Source organism: Acartia tonsa, chromosome 15, assembly GCF_053477335.1.
Source record: "Acartia tonsa isolate MP-2025a chromosome 15, ASM5347733v1, whole genome shotgun sequence".
Taxonomy (NCBI): domain Eukaryota; kingdom Metazoa; phylum Arthropoda; class Copepoda; order Calanoida; family Acartiidae; genus Acartia; species Acartia tonsa.
This window is the reverse complement of record NC_137274.1, coordinates 14,313,372-14,340,671: the sequence shown is the minus strand read 5'-3', so window position 1 is coordinate 14,340,671 and position 27,300 is coordinate 14,313,372. Positions and strand designations below refer to the sequence as shown.

Here is a 27,300-nt window from a genome sequence, read left to right as displayed (position 1 = left end):
ATGTATACTAAAATAAAAATCTTAAAGTTAATACCAAATTTTTAAATCCCAATCTTAACCTCACCATATTTTTTTCAGGGAAAAAATTGGCAAATTCTTTGGTGAAGGTGGCACAAAGCAGAAGCTAAAATCTATTTTTATTTCTGACAACAACTTTACCTTCGAGGACCAGATCAGCGCCAAGGCATGCCTCTTCAGGTTTGTGTGTGTGTGTGTATTTGTTTGTGTGGGTCGGTGTGTGTGTGTGTTTTTCTTCAGATTGTCAAATAGTTATTAAAAAGATAAGGGACATTGGGCCAAAACTGACCAAAACTGTACGGTTTATATTGAAAAAATTGTTTTTTTTTTAACACCCTTTAGTTAGAGGAGTGCTTCAAGGTTGCATTTTAGGTCCTATTTTTATTTTAGAAATTTTTGTGGCTATAACAGAGATGTTTTGGAGAAAATTTTAGTAATATCAGATTTTCATTTGCATAAAGTAAGGTTTTTTTAACATTAGCATAGCTACTCTTAAATTAAGGTGTGTCCTTATGTATGTCTGTCACTTAGTAAGTAAAAGTAATTTATTTTCAACACTACATGAAATTACTGGCTTTGAATATATCAGAGTTTTATTTTTAAATGGTTACTCTCCTATCCTATCTATAATACAAAGTAGAATAATGTCGGTCTGTCTGCAGCTTAAGATCTCAGTAACCACTGAACCGATTGGGCTTTTCTCTTAAGAGATATACCTACTGGTCCTGTGATGGTTAACCCACCCCCCCCCCCCCAAAAAAAAAGCTTGATTAAATGAAAGTAAAGAAAGACAAAGACCTGTTTGTCTGCTATAGGAATCTCTTTTTTAAGTTTGACGAATTTTTTTGGGGTCAGATGGACCATCTAAATATATTATGTATATTGTTAAGGCAATTCCTTTTATCAATTCTTGGAAACAAAGCGGTCATCCGGCTACATTTAAAGGTAAACTGGTAATTTTCAAAAAAGTGACTTGTTGAACATTGAATAGGATTGATATTTTTAAGGATCTAAAGGATAAGACAATGGCCAAGAAAATAATGTACAGTCCCTATGATGATGTTAAAAATTACCCCCAAGTAGTAGTTAAAACTTTTAGACACACAACTTAATGAACCAACCAATGAAAAAGTTCCCAAAGTTGTTGAGCCAATGAATAAGAAAATGTTATTATAAAACTTTGGAGACTAGTGTAATAAACAGGCTGACGGACGGACAGACGGACGCATGGATAAATAATGCGATTTTCTAACGTAATTCTTAGGAAAGCTTTTAGTTATGTATACTTATAAAGTTTCTTAGTTATTCTCAGGTATTCCTATCTTTAGTTTATTTGAGTCGTAAGTGCAATTCACGGTAAAATATTCCTAGGAATAAATATTTCTAAAAATCTATGAAGGCTTTTAACGGCCAAATGAATTAAAATTTTAGCATACAAAAGAAGGCCTACAAATAATCTAAAATAGTCATTAATCAATAATGCACAATTATCACGCAGTGCACATAAATTCACAAAAAAAACTTGTTATACGCGTTTTTCTGCGGTGACGCTTTCTCTGTGTATCATTTGATCTTGACTGTTCCAGTTTAATTGTAGGCCTTCTTATGCCGCCTTAAACGGTGTGCGGGCATGATATATACGTTTAGCTGTTTGGCAGCGAGCAGCCTTTAAAAATTCATAGATTTTTGGAGATATTCGTTACCAGAAGCATTGCAGTTTATGTATCTTTTTAGGGAAGAAAATTTTGATGAAAAATCAGAAATTGGGCAACAAAAAAGAAGAATCAACTACAGAGTCTAAAAATGGTATTTTTAAAACGAAAGCTACTCAATAATTTGCAATGTCTGTCTGCCTGACTGTTTGTCCGGATGTATGTCTGTCTGTCTGTCTATCCAACTGTCTATCTATCTGTTCGTCAATTTGTCCATCTGTCTGTCGGTCCTTCTTTCTGTCTATATGTCTGTCTGTCTGTCCATCTGTCTTTTCGTCTATACATCAGTTTGTCCATCTGTCTGTCCTTCCGTCTGCCAACTTTTTGTCCATATGTTTTTCCATCTGTCTGTCGGTCCTTCTATCTGTCCTCACGTCTGTCTGTCCGTCTGTATGTATGTCCATCTGTCTATCTGTTTGTCCATCTTCTGTAGGTCCTTCTGTTTTTTGGTTTGTCTGTCAAAGAAGGTGTATCAACTTTTTTTTATGGCTAGCCGGTTCTTTTAGTAAGTAGTAGATGTAAAATTTTTCATAGAATTCAGATATGCAATCGGTTTTTTTGTAGACCTCTTATTTTTTAAGTAATTTAAGTTTTTTTTAAAAATAATTAGGTCGGTTTTAAGGTACTAAAACGCAACAAAATAAAAGAAGAAAATGGCCAGTAAGAACAAAAATAGTAAGATCTTTAATTTGACACCTTACTTTTAAAATTCTGTTCAGTAATTATTGAAAAAAATCTATTTTTTTAACCTCGGTTTAATAAAAACTTTAGACCTAAATATTTTCTCAAACAGACATAAAAAACATGAGTTCATATATACCTTTAGAATCAGAAAAATATTACGAATCCATTGTAAGCAAAATTGAAAAAAAGTAAAAAAATAAAAAAATATAAAAATGGCCAATTGTATTTTTTGTTCTGGCAACACTATCGTCTTCCCTTTTTTACCCCCTCTTTACCCCCCTCTATACCCCCTTCCCATTTTTATACCCAATTCAAAAGTTAAGACGTTGCCTGTACAATATAATATGATATTTTCATATAATTCCTTTTATTGTAGTTTATATACTATATTGTAAACTTTTTTTTTCAATTTTGCTTACAATGGATTCGTTATATTTTTCTGATTCTAAAGGTATATATGAACCCATATTTTTTTACTTGTGAAATGATAAAATTGAGTTCAAAGTTTTTATTCTCGTGGGTTTAAAAAAATCGATTTTTTCAATAATTACCTGACAGAATTGAAAAAGTAAGGTGTCAAATTAAAGATCTTACTATTTTTGTTCATAATGGCCATTTTCTTTCTTTTTTTGTTGCATTTTAGTACCTTAAAATCGACTTAATTTTTTTTTTTAAAACTTAAATTACTTAAAAAATAAGAGGTCTACAAAAAAACCGATTGCATATCTGAATTCTATGAAAAATTTTACATCTACTACTTACTAAAAGGACTGGCTAGCTATAAAAAAAAAGTTGATACAACTTCTTTAAGAAAAAGTAAATAAACTTTTAGAATTAATTTCTTCCAAAGGAGGGTGGAGGAATTCTCCCGTAAAAATCAAGGAATGGCCGATAAATTGATATATCCCCAATGACGGTGCACATAATTACCCCTTCTGTAGATTATAATAAGTTGTTGAAACCTTTGGGCGCTAAACTAAATGAACCACCCAATCAAAATTTAAAAGTCCCTAAAGTTGTTATGCCTTTACAAATAAGAAAACCATTATAAAACTTTAGGGACTAGTGTAATAAACAGCCCATTGTCCCTTCCCTCCCTGTAAAAATATGTTACTTTTTATAATTGAATATATTTCTTAGGTATTTATGAAAATGTCCCATTATCTGAAAGAAATCTCATGGAGCTACAATTTCTTGAAATTATAAGATTTATAGATACAATTATATAAAACATAAATAGAAGTAAAAATTTGTGTTTTTATTATCAAACCTACTCTATAATTTAAAATATCCGTCTGTCCGTCCGTAACGGTTAGCTCTTTCAGTTAATTCAGACATGTTAGTAATGTCCTATCGATTTCAAACTTTGCATGATGATTCCTACTACAGTTAGATACTATTTAGAAAGCATAGAAACTTTATAATCATTATCAAAAAGTCTGTTTGAAATACGTTGAGTTTTAACCTTTTTAACAACATTTTTTTTATAAATTATGATTATTCTATTAATCTGATTTTTGGAATAATGATTCCTATTACATCAAGGTATAATGTTATAAGCGAAGCATCTTGATAATCAAAATCTAAAAATGTAGGTATGTCTTTAAACAATATCCTGTATTTTAGCAATTTTACAAAAAAAATAATAATTATTATATTCTTCTTATTTAGTTCTGACACTCTAAAATTGTTAATTATCCTGAATTTGTAGAGGATTGTTAGGGAGAGAGGGGAACCTCGTAAAAGTGTCGAACTATGACGTCAGAAAAAAATAACAATTAACCAATGAGAAGCCAGTATTCACTGTAATTGACCAAAGGTAAAATATATAGCGGTCTCGCATTGGTTAATTATTAATTTTTACTGGGTTCGAGAGAGGGGACTTTGGGCTGTTTATATTTCTAGTCCCAAAAGTATTTTATTGATTAGCTTAACAATTTTGGGTACTTTTAGTGTATTTTTATTGATTGGTTCGTTTAATTAAGTGTCCAACTAATTGTAATCCATCAAAAGGGTAAACTTGTATATCATCAAAGAGGATGTACATAGATTTATCGGCCATTGTCTTATCCCTTTAGATCCCCAGGTTTGATTTAAATTGGAGAAATCGAAACTGGATAACCTCTAAAAGACAGGTACAGCACAAGGTCTTATTTAATATATAATTCTTTCCCCCCCCCCCCAAAAAAAAAAAAAATTACAGACAAATAGATTTAAAATATATATGATCTTTCACCAGATTATTATGTACTCCAATAAAATAAAACTTGTATCATGCTAAATAATGATCCAACCCATCCCATTTACACCATCCCCTCCAGAAGAACTGACCAATAAATGACAAGAAAATCTACTTGTATATTCTACATAACTTTACAGACATTAGTTCTGGATTAAATTCATTCATTCACATTTTAAAATTGAGTTTGTACAATTCCTGAGCTCATATTTGACTCTTACACTGGACATCATGTTCCTGAATATATACATTGATAGATAGATAGATTGATAGATAGATTGATAGATAGATTAATAGATAGATTGATAGATAAATTGATAGATAGATACATAGATATATCGATAGATAGATCGATAGACAGATTGATAGATAGATCGATAGATAGATAGATCGGTAGATAGATAGGTAGATAGATTGATAGATAGATCGATAGATAGATTGATAGAAGAATAGATAGATTGATATATAGATCCATTGAAAGATCAATAGATAGATTAATAGATAGATTGAAAGATAGATTGATAGATAAATTGATAGATAGATTGAAAGATAGATTGATAGATAAATTGATAGATAGATTGATAGATAGATAGATCAACAGATTGATAGATATATTGATACATAGATTGATACATAGATCGCTACATAGATCGATACATAGATCGATACATAGATCTATACATAGATCGATATATAGATAGATAGATAGATGGATAGATTGATAAAAAGATCACTAGATAGATTGGTAGATTGAAATATTTACCTAATAAGAGCAATGGAGTCCATACCCTGCTCTTCCTGTTCTTTCTTCTTTCTCCTCTTGGCCTTCTGATCAACTCCCTGTTATAAGAGATAAATGGAGAGAGAGAGAGAGAGAGAGAGAGAGAGAGAGAGAGAGAGAGAGAGAGAGAGAGAGAGAGAGAGAGAGAGAGAGAGAGAGAGAGAGAGAGAGATTATGAAGATTTTGTAAGAATTTGGAACATATTGTGAGAATTTGGAAGATTTTGTGAGAATTTGGAACATATTGTGAGAATTTGGAAGATTTTGTAAGAATTTGGAAGATTTTGTAAATTTGTAAGAGAAATGAACTAAACAACTTACCATAACAATATTTAGAATATGGGCGGGCACAGCATCTAGTTTTTAAATTTTAAAAATCACAATTTATCCGTTTGTTTGTTCCTACTAATTATTAAAAATGGCCTCTTTTAGGGGACTTTGCTTTAGGTTAAAGACCTATCTATAAAATCTAAAACAAACTCCTATTGCAGTAGGTACTGTTTTTAATGGAAAACGCTGTCTATAATAGATAAATAACTATAATAGTTGTTTAAATTTTTAAGATGCAAAGTATCAAAAAAGAATTGACATGATTAAACTACGAAAAACTATCCGGTACAGACGTACGGACATATTTACACACACACGTATATACACATACACACACACGCACACACACATACACACGCACACACACACACACACACGTAAACACACATATATACACAAACACATAAACACACACACACACAAACACCGACATACACACACACAAAATAGAAAGAATGATAATGGGATTTTTTGCCTTGCAATTCTTTTTGAGATTTTTTTGGCTTTGTTTTTTTCACTTTTTTTGTTTGTTGTTCAAGCTCCATTTTTGTAAACTATTTTTACCCTGAAAAACAAAAACAAAAAAAACGAGGATGACAACATCAAAAAAATCAAAGTTCTGAAACGGTAGGACAAACGAACATTAATGCTTGTAGAGTGTCAGAACTGAATAATTAAGATATAAATGTCGAAACAAAATTGTAAATAAATTTGTTGAAATAGTAGCTGAGTATCCACGAGGATATTCAGATACTATTGGGAAAAAACAAGTTTTATAAAATTTCAGATTTTTTTTCACGTGATATATAAATATAAGCAAAGCTTTTCTTCACATCATCTCTGTAATCGTTGCTTTAGTATTATATTGTGGTATCCGCCTAGGGTAAATGGCAGACACCAGAGTTCGAATAAAGACTACGGCAGTGTGAACAGACGTGGACACCTTACTATAGAGAAGCTACGCTTCTCTAGCATTCACTAGACAAGAATCAACATCTATTTCAGTTGTCACTTTATTGAAGGTTTAAAGGATACTAAAGCTATATACAACAAACATTAACTACAATGGATAGGAATAAATAATCATAACATAAAAGCATTGTAATACATATACAATGGTCAGTTTGGGCAATCATGGTCCCCCATCCCTGGAAAGGGTGGGGGGAATTAAGAATACAGTTAACCATAATATAAATACATATGGATTAGGAATAAAGATAGTTAAAGATAAATCATACAGTAAAACATAGATAATTGCAATGGTTAGGTAGATGGCTATCCCTGTCTGGGGCAGGCAGGATAGCCCATGGAGCAGCACAATAGGTAGATAAGCATAGAGGGGTTGAGTGGTAGGTCTGGGTACTAAAGAGGGAAGGTTTGATGATTACTTGTGACAACAACAGTCTGTGTGGGGGTGATTATATTAGGTGAGGGCAGGTTTAGATCCTTTATCCTCAGGGTTGAGGTGGTGCTGATAACTTGGTGGTTGAAGGGGAAGGTTCCGGTGCTTAAGATGGGAGAGGGAGGGGTAACACCCCTCCCTCCATTTGCAGGACAACTGAGAGATGAAATCAGTACCGTTATCTGACATATTTTCAGTGGCTTTGTAATTGTAGAATAACAGGATTTAGCTAGGTGCGTAGCATCACTATAATGTCTTGGTTTCTGCATGGTCCAAAGCTGCCGCATACCACAATATGACCATTTATAACAAAATGATTTTTTAGCCCTGTAGATCATTTTCAAAAGTTAAGCTTTTCTATTTAAGGGTATGTGGGTATGTCCTTTAGAATTTCTGGAATTTTAGAAAGGTCCTATTAGTTTTAAACTTGGCATTATGATTCCTTTAAAGCATAATATAAAGAGCATAGCAAATCTATCATATTTACAAAAACTTTCAATAAAAAGTGTTAATTTTAACTTTTTCACAACTAGTTTTTAAATGGTGTAATTATCTAATTTTTGGCATAATGATTCATAGAACAACAAGGTAAAATTTTATGAGCAAAGCATCTCATTAATCAATCCTAAAAAATTGTAAGTCCTGTAGTCAATCATGTTGAAATCATGTACCTTATTTCATATTGATAATGGACAAGAGATGTAGATAAGATTTGCTTTTGAAAATACCAATATTAAACTAGTGTGGATATTCAACTACTCATGGGAAATACGCGTGGATACTCAGCTACTATTGGGGAATTCGTGGATACTCAGCTACTATTGGGGAATTCGTGGATAATCAGCTACTATTAGCCCAATACTATACATAATTTTTTTTAGTTCTAATCCTCCGGATATTAATCGGTTTCAAAGCCATAATTATTTCTTGCATCGTATTATAAACAACTTTCCGCGGATATAAATCCAATTTTTTGAGCCCCGAGATGCTGAAGGCACTGGCTAACAAAACTGGTATTTATATAATGATTTTTATTTAAATAATTGTGAAAAATTATCTATGATATAAAGCCCATACATGATTTTTCAGCATGTATGACTTTACCGGTTCTAATCCTGCGGATAGTAATCGGTTTTAAAGCCCCATACTGGAATAGTTATTTCTTTCATCGTATTATAAACCGCTTTCCGCGGATATAGAATGTACAATTATTAGATTAAAACCAATTTTTTTAGCCAGGCACGGGCTAAAAAAACTGGTTTTAATCATATGATTGTACATTTCTATATTCGTAGAAAGCTGGATATAATACGATGCTAGACATAGTTTTTTCACATGGATGAGAACCGGTTCTTATCCACCGGATTCGAATGAATACGAGAAACTTTATTAAATTTTACATGTAAAACTATGTTGCAAAAATAAATTCCCAGATGGGACAATGGGCTGTTTAGTACACTAGTCCTTAAAGTTTTATTATAATTTATGTTTGCTTGACAACTTTGGGGACTTTTTAATGGCTGATTCATTAAGTTGAGTGTTCAAACGTTGCAACCACTATTTTAAATCTAGAGAAGAGGTAATTTTGTGTATCATCACTGGGGTTGTATATCAATTTATCGGCCATTGTCTTATCGAGCTTTGGATCCTTGTAAATATTATCCTTGTTTTCACTTTAACTTGACTTGAAAATAGCACAGCAACTGAATTCAAGGAAGCAGCGGTCACAGTGTCTCAGGATATATTTATGTTTTACATGGAATAATAACAAGTAGATTACAATTGAGGTAGATTTCATATTTGTGTTATACATGGAATAGAAAAAAGTAGATTACGATTGAGGTAGAATATTTAATTATGTATTACATAGAATAGTGATGTGTAGATAAATATTAAGGTAGATTTAATATTTTTATATTACGTAGAGTAATAACAAGTAGATTACAAATTTGTGTTTTTCATGGAATAATAACAAGTAGATTACATTTCAGGTAGATTACATATTTGTGTTTTACATGGAATAATAACAAGTAGATTATATTTTATACAGATGTTAAATTAGATTATTGCATAGAATAGTAAGAAGTAGATAACTATTGAGGTAGATTTTATATTTTTTTCAATAATAGAATAATTACAAGTAGATTAAATTTTGGATTAATTTAAAATTAAATTATTTTGAAGAATAATAACAAGTAGATTGAATGGTGTCTTAATTTGAATTAATTATTAAGTAGAATAATTACAAGTTGATTAAATTTCAGATTTATTCTAAATTAAATTATTACATGGAATAATGATAAGTATATTTCAATTCATGTAGATTTTATATTTATGTATTACATAGAATAACAACAAGTACATTATAATTTAGGTAGATTTTATAATTGCATTTTAAATAGAATAATTAAAAGTTGATTACAATTTAGGTAGATATATATTTTTTACATAGAAATTAAAAGTGGATCACAATTCAGTTATGATTAAATTAGGTATTAAGAATAATAGTTACAAATAGATTACAATAGAGATTTTTTTCTTAAAAAAGCTACCTCATTAAATTTTTTTATTATCAATTAGGTTAGGTTAGAAATGTTAAATGGCCAATCACATGTGGCTAGGCAGACTAGGAGACCAAGCTCTACGGCTAGGCAACCAAACACTGTGGCCAGGTGGCCGATTGCTTTGATCATGGTCATTATTTTGTTGGGGGAGGGTAGGGAGTTTAATTTTTTTTAAATGTTAAAAATTTCCTATAAGGATTATACCAACTATCTCAATTCAATTTTAAAATTTTAAATTACTAATTTTGACATTTGGTATTACGCCATAGTGTTGTCTTCGAGCTCATGCAATATATGAACCGATTCCTATGCTACCTTGAATCCCATTCGCCATGAATTAACACCTAATTTTTTGGCAATAAACGTTGGAGAGAGAGAGAGGAGAGAGGATAAAAATAGAAGAAGTGAGAAAAAAGATCTGAGAGGCTTTTATAATTTAGAAAGAACTGAATAAAGGCCAGCATTACTTTATGCTACTCTGCTACAATATCGATGGCGAACTCGCAACCTTCCTATTCTTGAAAGGCCGATTTTTCAACGTTTATCGCAAACAATATTAAACAATGTAGCATGCTACCTTTTTTTTAAAAGTTTTGCTGGGTATTTTTTTAGGACTATTTCAATTCTCAGTCAACACCACCATTTTAATAAAAATCAACTTGCGTTCAATTCTAAACATATTATTCTATGTTTTTATTTTCCATGGCGATCATTGAAATGTCCCCATTTTGATATAAATCTACTTCAATCTAGTAATCTATGTTTTTATTTTCCATGAATATTCATTTTGATAAAAATCTACTTGTGTTCAATTCTAAACCTAGTATTTTATGTTTTTATTTTCCATGGCGATTTTTTTTAAAAGTCAACATCATTGAAATTATAAAGTCTACATTTTGATAAAAATCTAATTCAATCAAGTATTCTATGTTTATATTTTCCATGAATATTCAAAGTAATTATGATAAAAATCTATTTGGGTTCAATTCTAATCCTAGTATTCTATGTTTTTGTTTTATATGTATTTTAGCATGTATGTTTCAGTCAAATGTACTCTAAAAAATTAATATGCAGAAAAATTTGGAGAAACTGTGTCATACAAGAGACGTTAAGGTTGGGACTTACCAATACAACATATTCACGTGGCATTAATGGTGGGAATAATAGGAATATCGTGGTCTATTAACAGGCTTAACTCATTTTCATGCTCAACAGAGGCTTTTGGAAAAATAACATTTCTTATTCATTTGCTAAACAACTTTGGACACTTTAATTTTATTGGTTCATTAATAAAGTTTAGTGTCCAAACGTTTCAACCACTAATTGTAATCAACAGAGGGAGTATTTATGTGTATTATTATTGGGGATGTACGTCGAATTATCGCATTATCGCAACTGTCAAATCTTTTTTGGTCTTTGCTTAACTTTCTAAAGTGTACCTAACTATTACAGGAATCAGATTGCAAAGTTTAAAGGCGATAGGAGAATTATAACATGCTCAAATTAATGATAAGAGCTAATAGGTTTTAAAATTATTTCAACTCTTACATAACCTAACCATAAAATTCTAGAATCTAGGGAAAGGGGGCGGGGGTATGCAAGTCAAGAATATAGCCTAAAACCAACTCAAGACAATTATAAAGCTTCCCTGGCGAGGATTATTTTAAGACCTTTAGCTTCAGACAAAAAAATACTTACTACTTTGGAAAGCATTTGAAAAAATTAACATTTTTTACAGTAAGCGATTCGCTAAATTTCTTTCAAGATATTCTCTCTCTCTTTCTTTTTTTTTTCTTTCTCTCTCTCTCTTTCTTTTTTTTCTCTCTCTCTCTCTCTTTCTTTTTTTTTTCTCTCTCTCTCTCTCTCTCTCTCTCTCTTTCTCTCTCTATCTATCTCCCTTTCTCGTTTTAGCCAGGGAGGGAGGGGACATTGGGATGTTTATTACACTAGTCACCCAAAGCTTTATAATAACGTATTCTTTTTCATTGTCTTAACAACTTTTGTTAAATTTTGATTGGTTGGTTCATTAAGATGAGTGTCTAAACGTTTCAACCACTAATTATTATGTAGAGAAAGGGTAATTTTGTGTTGCATCATTTTGGATGTATATCAATTATTATCGGCCATTGTATTATCCCTTTAGTTTCCTGCGTTTAAGCGCGAGCTCTTTTAAGCTTTCCCTTTCTTTAAATATTTCCTCTCTCTCTACCTCATTCTCTCTCTCTCTTCAGGGATCGATGGAGTGTAATTGAAATTGCTCCCCCCCCCCCAAAAAAAAACCCTTAAAATATTTGGAGGTCTTGATTGGGTAGAGCGTTCAAACTTTTCCACCAATAATTTTAATCTACATCAATGTCCTATCCCTTAAGATCTCTTAAATGACATTCACTCTCTCTCTCTTTAATGGATATATTATTACTTGGATGTTGCACCAGATTTTCATGTACTCTGATAACGTGATGCTTGCTGCTGGCTAAAAATAACGATACCCACCCCCTCCTCCTTGTGGATGAACAAACTGACCAATAATGATATAAATATAAGCAATTTAGTTTTTTTCCTGGCAATATATCCACGTATAATCAATTCCATTATCGCCCTATCAAATTGGCAGGGAGAGAAAGGACAATGAGCTGTTTATTACACTAGTCCCCAAAGTTTTATAATAAACTTTTCTAATTGGTTGACGACGTAACAACTTTGGGAAATTTTATTAAATTTTGATTGGTTGGTCAATTAAGTTGTGTGTCCAAACGTTTCAACCATTAGTTGTAATCTACAAAAGGTGAAATTTTGTGTATTAAAATTGGGGATGTACATCAATTTATCGGCCAGTGTCTTATCCCTTAGGATCCCTGTAAATTGGCCTAAATCCCCCCCTCCTTTCTCAGTATCCCCCCCTCTCTCTTTAAAAGGGCTAAAAATTACCCCCCCCCCTCCTTGCCACAATTGACACAAATGACCGGCCGAAAAATGCGAGCTATTGCACAGGATAGCTTCGAATCCGATCAATATCCGCTGGATTAGAACCTGTTCTCGGCCATACTAGCCGCGGAAAGCTGACTATAATCCTATTTTTCCGCACAACCGCGATTGTTAAGCGGTTGTTTAACAACAAACAAGGATGACATCATCTATAAAAGCAGAGCTCTGAAACAGAAGGACAAACGAACATTAACACATGTAAAGTGTCATAACTGAATAAGCAGAATATAAATGTATAAACAAAATAGTAAGTATAATTTTTGCAAATCTGCGTAAATACAGGACACTATTTAAAGACATACAATTTTAAGGACTTAATTATAGAGAAGCTTCGCTTAAAACACTGTGCCTTGTTGTAATAGTAATATGTATTAAAAAAATCACATAAATAGCAAAACTATTTCATCAAGTTAAAAAAATAACATGTTTTTTAACCCCTTACAATCGGGCCCCTTGTCGCACCTTAATCAGTCGGGGGGGGGGGGGGGCGTTCAACGCCCCCCCCCTTATTATCTCAGTTCCTATTAGAAGTAGAGGGCTAAAAAAAATTGTGCAAGTCCCCTGTGTTATGATGAATTTCCGACCTGAAGTAAGTCAAGGTCAATTTTCGCTTCCTTCACCCTTTTATTTAACAACCTTTGTTTTAAGGTCCTTTTTTACTTATAAATTTCAAACGGCTGTAATTTTTTTATTTTTGAAGCTAGAATAAAATTTTTTTTGCAGAAAATGTTTATCTTTATGTAAATTTTATATTTGAAATATCAAAATATAATTTCAGCGGCCGCAGCTGTACTTGGCAGCTGCCAGCCGCCGCAGTCGGCGGGATCTTTATGAAATTTTAATACATTATGTACACATGTAAGATAAGCTTAAGTTTGAAATTTTAAGTCTCTAAGTAAAAAATTGCGGCCACAGGAGCCTTTTAAAGATTTCTGGAGACCTGGAGGATCAGGACCTGCAGGATCATACCTGGAACCTAAAATTTACTTGAACACCTGTATTTAATATGAGGATGTACTACTAGAGGGTATTTTAGTATTTTGGTAAGATAAAATGCTTTGTTTAAGTCAAAAAAAATATTTTTGCTCTTTAACTGGATGACCCTGCCAGGTTTGCTGGCATCCTGTGCCCGCCAGGATGGATATATTCAAAAAATTTCAACTCTCAGTTATGTCTCATACCCACACTTAAAAAGTCAAGCAGTTTGGGCTCTTCATCTTTCACACACAGAAAATGAGATAGAAAAAAACCGGATGGGGGGGGGGGGCATTCAACGCCCCCCCCCCCCCCCCGACCGTTAAGGGTAGACGTTAATAGACTTTCTGGTTGCTACTCTTTCAAAATTGTATCTAACTGTTGTACCTATCATTCTTTAAGTTTGAAATCGATTGGACAATTCTAAAGAGCTAACCATACGGACGGACAGACATTAGCTTTTCGGGCTACTTATTACACTAGTCCCCAAAGTTTTCTGATTCTAAAGGCTTATTCTTGACTTTTACTAAATTTTGATTGGTTGGTTCATACGTTTTAAACAAAAATTGTGATCTACGTATAGGGTAATTTTGTGTTTCATCATTAGGGATGTAATTGTACATCAATTTATCGGCCATTTTGCTACATATGGTCCAATGTTAACCTTCCAAAAACCTAAATTACAAAATTTATAAAAAGATTACTCAATTTCATTTTTTTAAAATCTTCCAAAAGAAGGCGTATCAACTTTTTTGCTTTTTATTTAAGATAGCTAGCCGGTTCTTTCAGTAAGTAGTAGATGTAAAATTTTTCATAGAATTCAGATATGCAATCGGTTTTTTTGTAGACCTCTTATTTGTTAAGTAATTTAAGTTTTTTTAAAAAATAATTAAGTCGGTTTTAAGGTACTAAAACGCAACAAAATAAAAGAAGAAAATGGCCAGTATGAACAAAAATAGTACGATCTTTAATTTGACACCTTACTTTTAAAATTCTGTTAAGTTATTATTGAAAAAATCTATTTTGTTAACCTCGGATTAATCAAAACTTTGAAATTAAAAATATCCTCTCACAGGCATAAAAAGTATGTGTTCATATATACTTTTAGAATGAGAAAAATAATATGAATTCATTCTAAGCAAAATTGAAAAACTTTTATAAAACTAAAATAAAAAATATAAGTTTATTTTAAGAATCATAATTTTCGGCTTTAAAGGGTTACCTTGAATAAAACCTGAACAAAACCTAAACAAAAGACAATGCAATGTAGCAGATATTTTTTAAACACAAGAAACAATAATGTATTTTTAACTGCATTGTTTTGAAGTTTATAAACAGACTGATGCATATTTGTTCATAATTTTTCATTCTTTACATGTTCTGTAATATCACTATATTTATTGTAGTATCTATTGTATATATTGTATGAACGTTCTCCTTTTTTTTGGCAATTCTATTGGTTAACTTTATAGGTTAAGCTTTGCGATTCGTCAATTTTCGCGATTTGTGATTGGCTAGTTTAGTAGTTACAATTCTTAAAATAAACTTTTTATTTTTTTTATTTTTTATTAAAATTTTTTAAAACTTTTTCAATTTCACTTAGAATGGATTCGTAATATTTTTCTGATTCTAAAGGTATATATGAACCCATGTTTTTTATGTCTGTTTGAGAAAATATTTAGGTCTAAAGTTTTTATTAAACCGAGGTTAAAAAAATAGATTTTTTCAATAATTACTCAACAGAATTTTAAAAGTAAGGTGTCAAATTAAAGATCTTACTATTTTTGTTCATACTGGCCATTTTCTTCTTTTATTTTGTTGCGTTTTAGTACCTTAAAACCGACTTAATTATTTTTTTAAAAAACTTAAATTACTTTAAAAATAAGAGGTCTACAAAAAAAAACCGATTGCATATCTGAATTCTATGAAAAATTTTACATCTACTACTTTCTGAAAGAACCGGCTAGCTATCTTAAATAAAAAGCAAAAAAGTTGATACACCTTCTTTGAAGCAAAATCTACTAACAGCGAAACGATGTAAAAATCTATTCCGATCCAATATGGCGATAAAATACACAGGGACGAAATTCAAAACCCAAATTTCTTTCTTTTTCCACAGGCCGAAATTTAAAATTCCGTTCGACAGTTTGTCCAAAGTCTGTTCAAGCTACCCAATATGGAATGGTTTTGAACCCGATACAACTATACTTTTTTTAGAATCGACCCTTACCTCTGACGTGTAATAATAGTAAGAACAAACAGCTAAATATTCTAATAAAGTGTATTAATTCAAGACAGATTAAACATACAATTATAATATTAAATATAATAGCAAGGATTCACTTTTAGGTTCGTGCCGAGTCGCAGAGCAAAGTCTTGCTCCGAGACGGTTGACACAAGAACTGAAAGCTAATTTACAAAATACATATAATGCTCTCAAGACAGGAAGAAAGGGACTATACATCACATTTCTCCCCGGCTTTAACATGAACATAAATTTCGAAACTGTAACATTACAGATTGAATATAACAATATGTTTATTACATGTTAATTATCAAATATATTATAAATAGCATTGAATGCTTATTAAATAGATAATAATTGATCTGGTATGACACCTGCCATAATTTTTATATTTTTTTTTTTTTAATTTTATTTCCAGATCTTTAAACACTTCATTTACATTTTTTTTTCTTTTTGTTTTGGTTCCTTAGAACTCTTTTATGTTTTTTATATGTTCCTTTTTTTCTCTTTATGTGTTTTTTTCTCTTTTTTATATTTTTTTTAAAAAAAACATTGATTAACATATAATCATTAAAAAATGCATTGATTAACATATAATCATTGAAAAATGCATTGATTAACATATAATGCATTGATTAACATGCAAACATTGGAAATGCATTGATTAACATAGTTATTATAAATGCATGATAAATAAAAACACTGATTAACATATAACCATCAGAATGCATTGATTTAAAAACATGTCATTAGAGATGCATTGTTATAAAAGCATTAATATTAAACCTTTTCGAGACTACTACTGCCTCAACAAATACTTAATACATAAAAATAAAATAAAATAAAATATGAATTAATACACAGTAAACTATAATTATTACTTTCTTTTTCCAGCTGCTCTTCCTTTCTTGCCAGATTCTTCAATGTCCATAGGAATGGTAGCTTCATTATCATTCACTCCAAGTTTTGCGGTCTCATCACACAAGCCGTCTTGAGGCATCCTTGCCTCAGTATCACCAAGCATATGTAAACATCTTTCAAATCCGCTATTAACCGCAACTGAAATCGAGGTTGCAACGCTATCAACCTCCTCTTGAGTATCCAAAATCTTTTGATGCTTACGACTAACCTCCTCCCCGAATTTATCAAGCACCGTCAATATTCCAGGCGTGTGTTCCATCCTCATTTCCTCCATCGCTTGTTCATCAACACGCCATTGCTGACCTGACAATTCAAGGTCTAGACAAACAGGAATGTTCTGATCCAAAGGCTGATCCTGCTGAACACAAACAGGACCCCCAAACCGAGTAACCAACTTAAAATCACCCTCAAACCACTCATTTACTTTGTGTTCAGGATTAAACTTCCACTCGAGATTGGTTGCCAACAAACTTGTATGAACTTTTCCATCCAACTCCAATCTAAGTTCCTTTACCACATTCTCTAAAGTAGTACCTGGCTCACAAAGCAACGTCTGCTTGGCTAGAGTCGGACGGAGACGTTTGCAGCGCATCTGCATTTCCCAGGTCAAAACTCTTCCGTCTACTTTATTGTTCACCAAACTACCTGTATATGTAGCACTCACAAGATTTTCAATTATTTCTCTTTGTCCATCCAATCTAACATAACGTATCTCAGCTGGCATCTCTCCACTGGTAATTAAGCTGACCGAGTTCACGTTAAAGATGCGTGGTATAAAAACCGATAGGTTCATGTATTCATTCACATGAATAGCGTCAATAAACACTTTAGCACTCAAATCCTGTTCAGACTTTCCTTCAAGCCACTCTTTTTGTAACTCGAACAAAGTTGTGGATGGCATCTGTTTCAGAATAAAGGAAATTTTATTCACAACATCTCTCCAATGTGCCAGGAGCCGGATAGCTGATACAACCTGCGTCTTCAACCGCGCATCAATGCTATTGCCCACCGTTCTCAGCACCGTCTGAAGACTCATTCGACCATCTGCAGGTATGACGTCAACTCTGGAAAGTTGGTGCCAGTCATCCAGTTCCCCCATGTGCTTGATTATAGGCAACAATTCTCCCAACGTTTGGCAGCTTTTTCTCTCATCTCCATCCAGGTACTCAATCTTGGCAAGCAACACCAAACTTGGTAACATTTCACAAACAAGCTTGGAGAGAAACATAGTTGCACTCAATTTATTCAAATTGTTTGTCTCGTTCCAGTACAACTTTCTGTTTATGGCTTTAGAATGCTCACCAGCCGCTACCAGGTTCAAGTGTCTTGAGTTCTGGCTGGTAAAGATAGGGATCCTGTCCAAAGCCCAGTCTAATGAGTTGATACATCTCCCCATCTCTAACTGCAACGAAAGCATGTTTACTAAGTTCAATTTAAACCTTGGTTCATTATCAATAAGACGAACTAAATCTGCAAGTGGCATGTCTTCGCTGTTCATAAACACATTCCTCGACGATCTGCCCACACTCAACGTCGGCAGCTCGACGCGCGACATTATCAACACCAGCCGGGATGCAGAGTTGCTGACCAACGCGCTCACAGGTAGACCAGGTTTGACTTGATTTCCTTCATCCGCAGATTGTTTGTGGCGACCATTTTCTTCGTTGCTCAATAACTGTTGATTCATTGTTGCCGCCGTAACCAACCTGCAAAAATACAATATAATTAAATTTCTGCATAAGAATTTAAAACCTAGCATTAAATTCTTCTTCGGTAAATCTTTTTTTATAACACCATGAACAACAACAATACAAAACTACCAACATGGGAATTATACCTAACAACAACATCAAAACAATCAATACAAACTTAGCAAACAATGGTAGTATATCTTTAAACAAATGTTCTAAACCAAACCAAGAACCTGTAACTTGTTCGAAAAATGACAACTTATGATCAACAAAATCCAACTTAGAAGCCTGTCCATTAAAATCCTCAAAATCCTCTAAGCCCTGATATCTAATAGTCTTATTAAAATCAGCAATAAACACCTTTTCATCATTCAGAAAAATCTTTTGTCCCACATGTTCAGATTTCTCATTGGCAATGTGAAGAATTTCGAGTCCCTGCCCCTGATTCCCAAGAAACAAATTAGCTGTCAACTTCAGAAATACCGGACTTTGCGAACAATTCAGCAGTTTTATGTCTTCTACTGTAACAATCATTCTACTATATTCTTGTATCCCAACTGTCTCACCTTTATATTCCACCAACAAATGTCCTACAGCACATCCATAATCCACACCTAACTTTACTGGAATTTCAACCGCTGTACATTTTTCATACTTAGCAATCTCTCCCAGGTATATAATTCTGAACCCATGATGCAACTGTACATTTGATCTAACTTCTGTTTGAGCACATCTAGAAATACTAAAAAGTTCCATCATCCTCTCATTCCTTTCTCTACTAGCCAAAAACATAGCATTTAAATCAAACCTGGCTTCTTGTTTTAACAAATCCCCAAAATAACTTCTAACAGCCGCCTTCGGTTCCTCTAAAAACTTGATACCCTCCAATTCTGTTACAAAAATCTTAAAATCCAGATGCTGCAAAACAAGTTTCTCTGTTCCCATAACTTTAACTAAAGCCCAGTTCACAAAAGCTAAACAGTCGACCGATAGAAATTTTCAGTTAACCTTTTTTGAGGTCAACCTTTTTTCAGTCATACTTTTGAATTTTTACTTCAAAAATAAATTAGTTAATGTTCCTTTTTCCCTGAGAATAACAGCTGTAAGTCAGACTTTAGAAAATTTAGACCGACGTCCTCATGATCCCCAAAAAAAATAATTTCAATAATATTTAATTTTCAAGAAAAATGATATCTGCAATCTTAAAGTACTTTGAATGTAATTAGTTAATGAAATTAAAACAAAATAATTTTGGTGTTGTATTTATTATAATAGTTTTGCAATGGTGAAGAAACGTCCTTCAACTTTTTAGTACATGCTACAGCTGAGAGTTGATTATTAAAAAGTCCGACTAACTTAAAAAAAAATGGCGGTCAAAACAAATACCTTTTCGAAGTTTTATTGAAATTGTTACAATACTTAAACTCTTTAAATATTATTATATTATATTTATTTTATTTGCGATTTTTTTCCAATATCACAATATATTAACGTTTGCTTAAAGTTATTAAACATCTTGCGAGGCAAGGAGAAGGGTTAGTTTGTGATACAAAGGTTACATACTTATGTGTGTATAATAATGTTTGCTTTTCAAATAAAGTGACATAATAGTTACTAGCGGCTACGCCCCTAGAGGCCTCTAGTGGCACTTTAAATGTTTGTTTTTTTGGTTCAAGTCTTTATGAAACTTTTCTATTTTACTTTCAAGTATGTTGCGTTGAAATCTCTCTAAGTAAAAAAATTCTCTTGGGAGGGAGGTGGTACCCTCCCCCAAAATGGTTATAAACCTTCCCAGGACCTATGAGAAGCTACCCTGTTAAGCAGAACCCGATTGGTTCAGCGGTTACCAAGATCATTCGGTACAAACAGACAGACAAGATAAGAGTTATTACTGTGCTAATTATAGTAAAGGAGATACGTGGTAAAATGTTTCATCTTATTTAAAACTTTTGATTCTTTTCCTCAAGTTTCCAACGTAGCTCCTAAACTACAAATAGCAAAAGAATGTTACTTTTATTTTAATAACTATGTTTATGACGTTTAAAATATGTAACATTTTTTAATATGAACACAAGCCGCGTATTTTGAATTTTAAAAATGTTTGTATTTTTTGCACAACCTTTATATTGTTCATGGTAAAGCAAAACTAAATAAAAATTTTAATTAATTTCAGATTTTAAAAATGACAAAAGCTTGGTCTGCTGCACAGTACCAGAGTCTGGTACTGTGCATGAAAGCCACAACAATTTGCAATGAATCCTCTAATACACAGAAAAACTTTTATGCACTGATGTGTAGCGACCCTAAGACCCGCCAAAAAAACTCTTGGCGTATCCACAGGTAGATATAATTGTTAAGATGATTCTTAATATACCAAAGGGATAGTTGCCTGAAGTACATTTCCGAAAAATGATTTTTAGCAAATGTAATTTTGTATTACAATAAATAATATTCAATTAGACAACACTAAATTAGTCATCATGTTAGAAAAAAAATCCAGCTATATAAATTGCATATTTTTAAAAGTACATTGTAGAAAATTTAAATGCTCTTATATTTATGCCTTACTGTTAATGTTTAAACCATTGAACAGGAAAACATTTACAGTTCAATAAATTCAATTTTAAATCCATTTCGTGCAACTACCCCTTTACAATATATAAAATTCAGTTTCATATTTCTATTATCAGCATTGAAGGATACTGCATAATTTTAAACATAATAAATTAATTCCGTCTTGATTTATATTTTTGGAGTATAACTAACATGGATTACAACATCCAAAAAAGCAAAGTTATATAAAAAGATAGTTACTACATTTTTTCAATCGTTTCTAAATGTTAAAGGAATGACTGTGCAAAGTTTAAATCGATAAAACAATTCTAACATGTATAAATTATTATTAACCTTAACAGCCTTTCATATTGGACATATAGGCAAATCGACCATAATTATACAACATATTCGATTTTAAAAAGTCTAAACTGAACAAGATTATAATGCAATATATGTAGCTAGCGGCTACGCCTCTAGAGGCCTCTAGTGGTACTTTAAATGTTTGGTGTTCTAAAAAATAATACGATACTTTGCAATGTTACGTAGGAGTTTCAAAAAAAATTGATTTATTGTGATTTCTCTTGGGAGGGTGGTGGTACCCTCCCCCAAAATAGTTATAAACCTTCCTGGGACCTATGAGAAGATACCCTGTTAAGGAGAACCCGATCGGTCCAGCGGTTAGCATGATCCTTCAGTACAAACATACAAACACACAGTCAAACATCCTATTACTTTATCATAAGGATTATGTATACGTTGAACACAAAGATTTGACATTACATTGTGCTATCTTTCAATTGTAATTTATGAAATTACTTTAATTATTCTTATATTAATGCAGTCAATTAAAAAAAATATTTTATAGCTTGTGGAAAACCGTCCTCACAAAGTTCAACAACGTGAACGAAAACTCCTCCAAAAGCCTCGCTCAAATAAAAGGTAGTAGTTATGTTCATTTGTATTCTAACTTTTTAAGTATTTATATACATTTAGGGTTGGTGCGTCTGTCAGTTATTATTTTTCATTTCAAAAAGGCAAACGTGATGTTTAAAACTTACATTTTATTTCCTTTTTTTTTTAATTTTCTTATTTCTAGCAAAATGGAAAAGAGAAAATATTACAAAACCCCAGGAACAGACAAGGGACAAGGCCGAGGTAAATTATTTTCATTTTAGATGTTAATTACATTTGTACATATTTTTAAATTCTTGCAGATCTACTTGTATACGTATGGTTATAATGCTAATTAACCTACTCTACATTTCCTTAGCTATGTTAATTTTTAAAGTGGGCTACTTAATTGCAGAGATTTTCTGTTATAACTAACGATGTGAAAACAATATTATGGGCAAAATGAATTACCATTACTTGGAAAGGGCAGGATTCTCCTTTGAATTTTAGTGATCATCTAGAAAATCCAAAGCATAATCAACGTGTAATGGGATACGATACTCTAACACCCAAGGATATTAGGTTAAGTAACATCCATAAGACAACCAACTCTCTGTGATGCACGACCTTTGTCTGAGAAGTCCTAACTGTGCATGGTAACGAGTTGCGCCTGTTTTGGGCCAAGGCATTCTCCCCACTCTTAACTATTTACATAGCTCATCTGACATGGTAGCAATGGGAACCAATTTTAACGCCTTTAGCTATGACGCGGTGTCCGACCGAGATTCGAACCTATCACCTTGTCAACGACGAGCGGATGAATAGATGCACATAGGTCATAAGAATTATCACAACAAATTTCAGCTTTTTATCTTCAATACAAGCTGCAAGAAATCGTATTTTCTTGCAACTATTTAAACAGACAAAATTAGCAATAGAACATCTATGCTACTTACAAAAAATATATTTAGATAAAAACCAAAAGTCGACTAGAACAATACGAGAAGAAGTTAAAAAAAAGAAACTCGTTGGCGAAAAAAACTGGTGGAGGCCCCCCACCAGTGGAGCCATCTTTTCCTTCAGCCTCCGAGGACGATGAACCTATTTTTAACCGCTATAGACTACTTTCTCGGCCTAAAGGTATAATAGTTTTGAGTCATGTAAAAATGAAGGTCATTTAAAGTAAACACGAACATAAAATGAAAGTGAGGGTGCTGTCAAAAAAAGTTTTAGAAGGTGGGGGTTTTGGTAGAGGTTGGAGAGGGGTTTCTCGTGAATTTATGAATCACAAAGCAAAAGTGTGTTGGGGGGGGGTAATCAACCATCTCGTAATCAATGCGCAATTGGCACTTAGAATTCTAATTTCATTATAAAACTTGGCATGAGTAATCAAAAAAGTAAAAAAATCATCTTGTTTTAAATGGACGAACGGACTTTCTGGTAACGATTATAGAGTTGCTACGCTTTTTAAATCGTACCTAACAAACTGTTATAAGAATCAGCGTGCACAGTTAGAAATAGGACAATTCTAACCTGTTTAAATTAATGAAAAGAGCTAACGTTACGGACGTACATACGACCCTAATTAAAAGGAGATCGCACTATAGATCATCAAACACTTAGACACAAAAACAAACTTGTGTGTTATATTTTAAAGTGATTATAGTTTGTATTAATAAAGTAGTAGAGCTAACAAAAACCCAGGAATAGTGTATAACCAACAAGCGAAATTAATATAAAATAATATTAGGGGGGCAAATGGAGAGGTCGTCATTTTTATCATGACAGCTGAAAAACATGTATAGGTTTCGTGATTATTTACAAATTCATTTCATTATTGGTATAAGCTGACAAAAACCCACAAGGATAAAGGATTTTTTTCTCTATGCAAAAACCTAATTTATTTATCAATAAATGTATAATTTAGGCAGCAAGCTCACATACCCCGTTGATGAAAATATTTCTACTCCAAAACCTTCATCCTCAAAGTTATCCTCGTCCACGCCCATTTTTAGCAATAGTCCTGACCATGTTACTTCCCAACTTTTAACTCCAAAAATCACCCTAAATTCTCCTTTTCAAACGCCCACCTCTGTAACACCTTTTTCATCCCCTGCCACAAGTTTCCCCAACACCAACGTTTCCCCCGTGCAACAACAAATTACCAGCAGAACAGTTCTAGGTAATCAAAATATGACATTAATCAATTTCTTCCTTTTTACATAGATACCTTCCTTTTAACAAATGTCTTTGGAAACAACAATATCTAGAAAACCTGATCACTTGATGTTGATTTCAAATTACGACTTTATACATATTTCAATTACCAAATGTCCATATGACTTTCTTATGTCTATCATATTTATTAAAATAATTTAAAAGTTTCAATGCAAAATCCACCTAAATAACTTACCTACTTACATGATATTACAATTTTTAGAAAACGGAGACACCATCTTTGAATTGAACTGTTCTGTCTCCAAAATAAAAGAAAAAAACATTGAAAGGTAATAAAACTAGGATAACATCCAATAAAGCAAAGCTCAAAATAAAAATGATGACAAACAAACATTGACATGTGTAGAGTGATAGAGCTTCAATGATCAGAATACAAATATTAAAGTTTTAACAAATTTGTACTTTAATTTGTTTCAAAACAATGTAAAGTCTGTTTAATGTACTTTTTCATTTCACGTCATTCTAAAATGTTTTTTTGTTTTATTTTATTTAGCACTTTCAACTCAACAAAACATTTGATAAAATTTCTTCAAAAATCAATTATAATTTAAATTTTTTTTTATTCAATAAGTTGAAAATCCACATTTTTTAAAAGAACGTTTTTACTTTTTGGTAATGATTATAGAGCTACTATACTTTTAAAAATCCAACATTACTTACAGGAATCATGATGCAAAGCTTGAACTCGATAGGACTATGATAATACGACTTAATAAAAGATAAGGTTAAGGTCCAAGGATGGCCTTGACGTGAACTATACCATCAACAATATTTAGTTGGTCAATAGAGCAGCTGGAGAGGGCCAAAAAAATTGTGGAATTAAAATCTGCAATGGAGAAAAGAAATCTAGAGGTACAGTTTATATTAATTCAATTTAGATAATATTTATTCAACAAGGGATGGCAATATCCTTAAGTAGCTGAGCACAAAAAATCATGGATAAGAATTCGGACAAGGACATTAAAAAGCAGGTTTTTAAAATCAATAATAAATTCTTTGAGAAAAGTATAATGAAACATTCATTTATTTCGTATTATATTTTGTATGATGACTGACAGACTGATAGTCATGTTAATAAATATGTGGAAAAATATTACTAAAAAAAAAATTAAAATCGAGGTAGGTTTAAACAATTTAGTTCTCTACAGAAGCATAACTTTTAGTCTCTATATATCAATGATTATAATTAATTTCCCTCATTTAGAAGCAACTTTTGGTGGAACAGATCGAATTCATGCGAAAAATAAATGAAGCGAAACTTAAAAAATTCACTTGAACATTTGACATAAATTAATATTCTATATCTTATTTTCTATATTGGTTGGAGAGTTTTGTATGTGAAAAAAAATATTTAGCGATTTTCAACAAATTTAGCTTTAAAAACCAGTTAAAAATTGTCTATTTTTCCAAGATTAATGAACCTTGACCAATTTAAGAGTTGCAAAAATGCGTATATTTTTAAAATTCAAATTTCGCGGCTTTTATTAATAGTTTTTTGTTTGTAAATATCATATTTATGCTATTTGTACGTTGCATTTTGTGCTATGTTGGAAAGTTTTAAGTCAGATGGAACATTTACCACTTAGCTCTTGAAAAATACGTAGCACAGGAATCATACTTAAATATACAAAAACTAGAGTTTAAGACGATTTTAACGGTATGCATAACATATTTCTACTATTAACACAAGCCACACAATTCGAATAAAAAAATTACGCATTTTTCCACACTCTTTAATTAATTTGTTAAGCAATACTTTTTTCCTTTTAAAAAAACACCCTGCATTTTTGTGATCGATTTCCTTTCAGTTTTAGGTTTGGTCTCAAAAGGTGTCTTATCCAACCCCCCCTCTCTATATTTCCATAGTAAAGTTTAAAAAATAATATGTAATTTAAAACCCTGTAATTTTAAAATATTTTTTGTTTCTTTCTTAAATAAAAATTGTTAACTATCGATGTTTAATTTTTTTTGTGTATACTGTATTAGTGTATATTCATGGATATTATCAACTTGCAAAACGTGTTCGAATTAGCTTTGAATAACTAACTTAATTTGTATTTTTAAAAGCGAAGCTTTTCTATAATTAGGGTCGGTCCGTTTGTACGTCCGTCCGTAACGGATAGCTTTTTCCGTTAATTTAGGCATGTTAGAATTGTCCTATCGATTTCAAATTTTGCATGGTGATTCATTTAGTAGTTAGGTACGATTTAGAAAGCGTAGCAACTCTATAATCATTACCAAAATGTCCGTACGTCCATTTTAAACATGTTGATTTTTTTTACTTTTTTAAATAGCTTTTTTTCGTTAATTTAGGCATGTTAGAATTGTCCTATCGATTTCAAATTTTGCATGGTGATTCCTTTAATAGTTAGGTACGATTTAGAAAGCGTAGCAACTCTATAATCATCACCAAAATGTCCGTACGTCCATTTTAAACATTTTGATTATTTTACTTTTTTAACAACAAATTTTTATGTGATCTGATCATCCGATTGATCTGGTTTTTGGTGTATTGATTCCTGGGACAACAAAGTATAATGTAATAAGCGAAGCAACTCTGTAATCAAGTCCTAAAAATGTAAGTATGTCCATAAACATTATCCCGAATCAAGCTGTTTTTCAACAAATTTACTTACAATTTTGCGTTGACTCTTATACATTTATATTCTGATTATTCAGTTCTGACACTAGACAAGTATTAATGTCCGTTTGTCTTACCGTTTCTGTGCTTCGCTTTTATGGATGTTGTCATCCTTGTTATTACATTGTTGATTATAATGGGTGGAATTCTATTTCTATTTATGATCTTTGCTTTTATGAAAATTGTATTCCTAAAAAGTAATGAATCATAACATATTTTTAGAAAACTTTATTGGATTCATCTTTTCATTGGTGAAATAAACATTACTCAGGAGTGAAAACAGGGATATTAAGGGATAAGACAATAGCTGATAAATTTATGTGCATAACCAATGTTAATACACAAAATTACTCCTTCTATAAATGAAAATAGTAGTTAAAATGTTTGGGCACTTACCTTAATAAAGCAAATAATCAAAGTTCATTTAA

General features: G+C 31.9%; 3 protein-coding genes across 5 annotated transcripts in view; 2 read left to right on the top strand and 1 right to left on the bottom strand.

Moving 5' to 3' along the window:
* On the top strand, nt 1-3,661 carry LOC145307508 (uncharacterized). The gene is made up of 6 exons (XM_080149964.1): nt 1-26; nt 79-198; nt 409-478; nt 909-963; nt 1,753-1,824; nt 3,555-3,661. Exons 1-6 carry the CDS (start codon nt 1-3, stop codon nt 3,641-3,643), a joined length of 432 nt encoding a protein of 143 aa, XP_080006090.1. The 3' UTR covers nt 3,644-3,661.
* The window catches only part of LOC145306735 (uncharacterized), a 36,730-nt gene extending 30,396 nt beyond the window's left edge, over nt 1-6,334 (bottom strand). For all 3 annotated transcript variants that reach the window (XM_080149015.1, XM_080149017.1, XM_080149016.1), the window contains exons 1-4: nt 6,239-6,334; nt 5,755-5,789; nt 5,417-5,493; nt 4,855-4,890 (exon numbers count right to left, since the gene is read on the bottom strand). In XM_080149015.1, coding sequence (XP_080005141.1) covers nt 4,855-4,890; nt 5,417-5,493; nt 5,755-5,789; nt 6,239-6,308 — 218 coding nt within the window. In that variant the 5' untranslated portion in view covers nt 6,309-6,334. The remainder of the gene's footprint in view (nt 1-4,854; nt 4,891-5,416; nt 5,494-5,754; nt 5,790-6,238) is intronic.
* A 14,389-nt stretch (nt 6,335-20,723) lies between these two features.
* Nucleotides 20,724-26,127, top strand: LOC145306734 (uncharacterized). Its single transcript, XM_080149014.1, has 8 exons — nt 20,724-20,886; nt 21,968-22,041; nt 22,199-22,257; nt 22,965-23,133; nt 23,921-24,175; nt 24,434-24,500; nt 25,008-25,083; nt 25,436-26,127. The coding sequence occupies exons 1-8, from the start codon at nt 20,729-20,731 to the stop codon at nt 25,505-25,507; spliced, it is 930 nt and encodes a 309-aa protein (XP_080005140.1). The 5' UTR covers nt 20,724-20,728; the 3' UTR covers nt 25,508-26,127.
* The last annotated feature ends 1,173 nt before the right edge of the window (nt 26,128-27,300 follow it).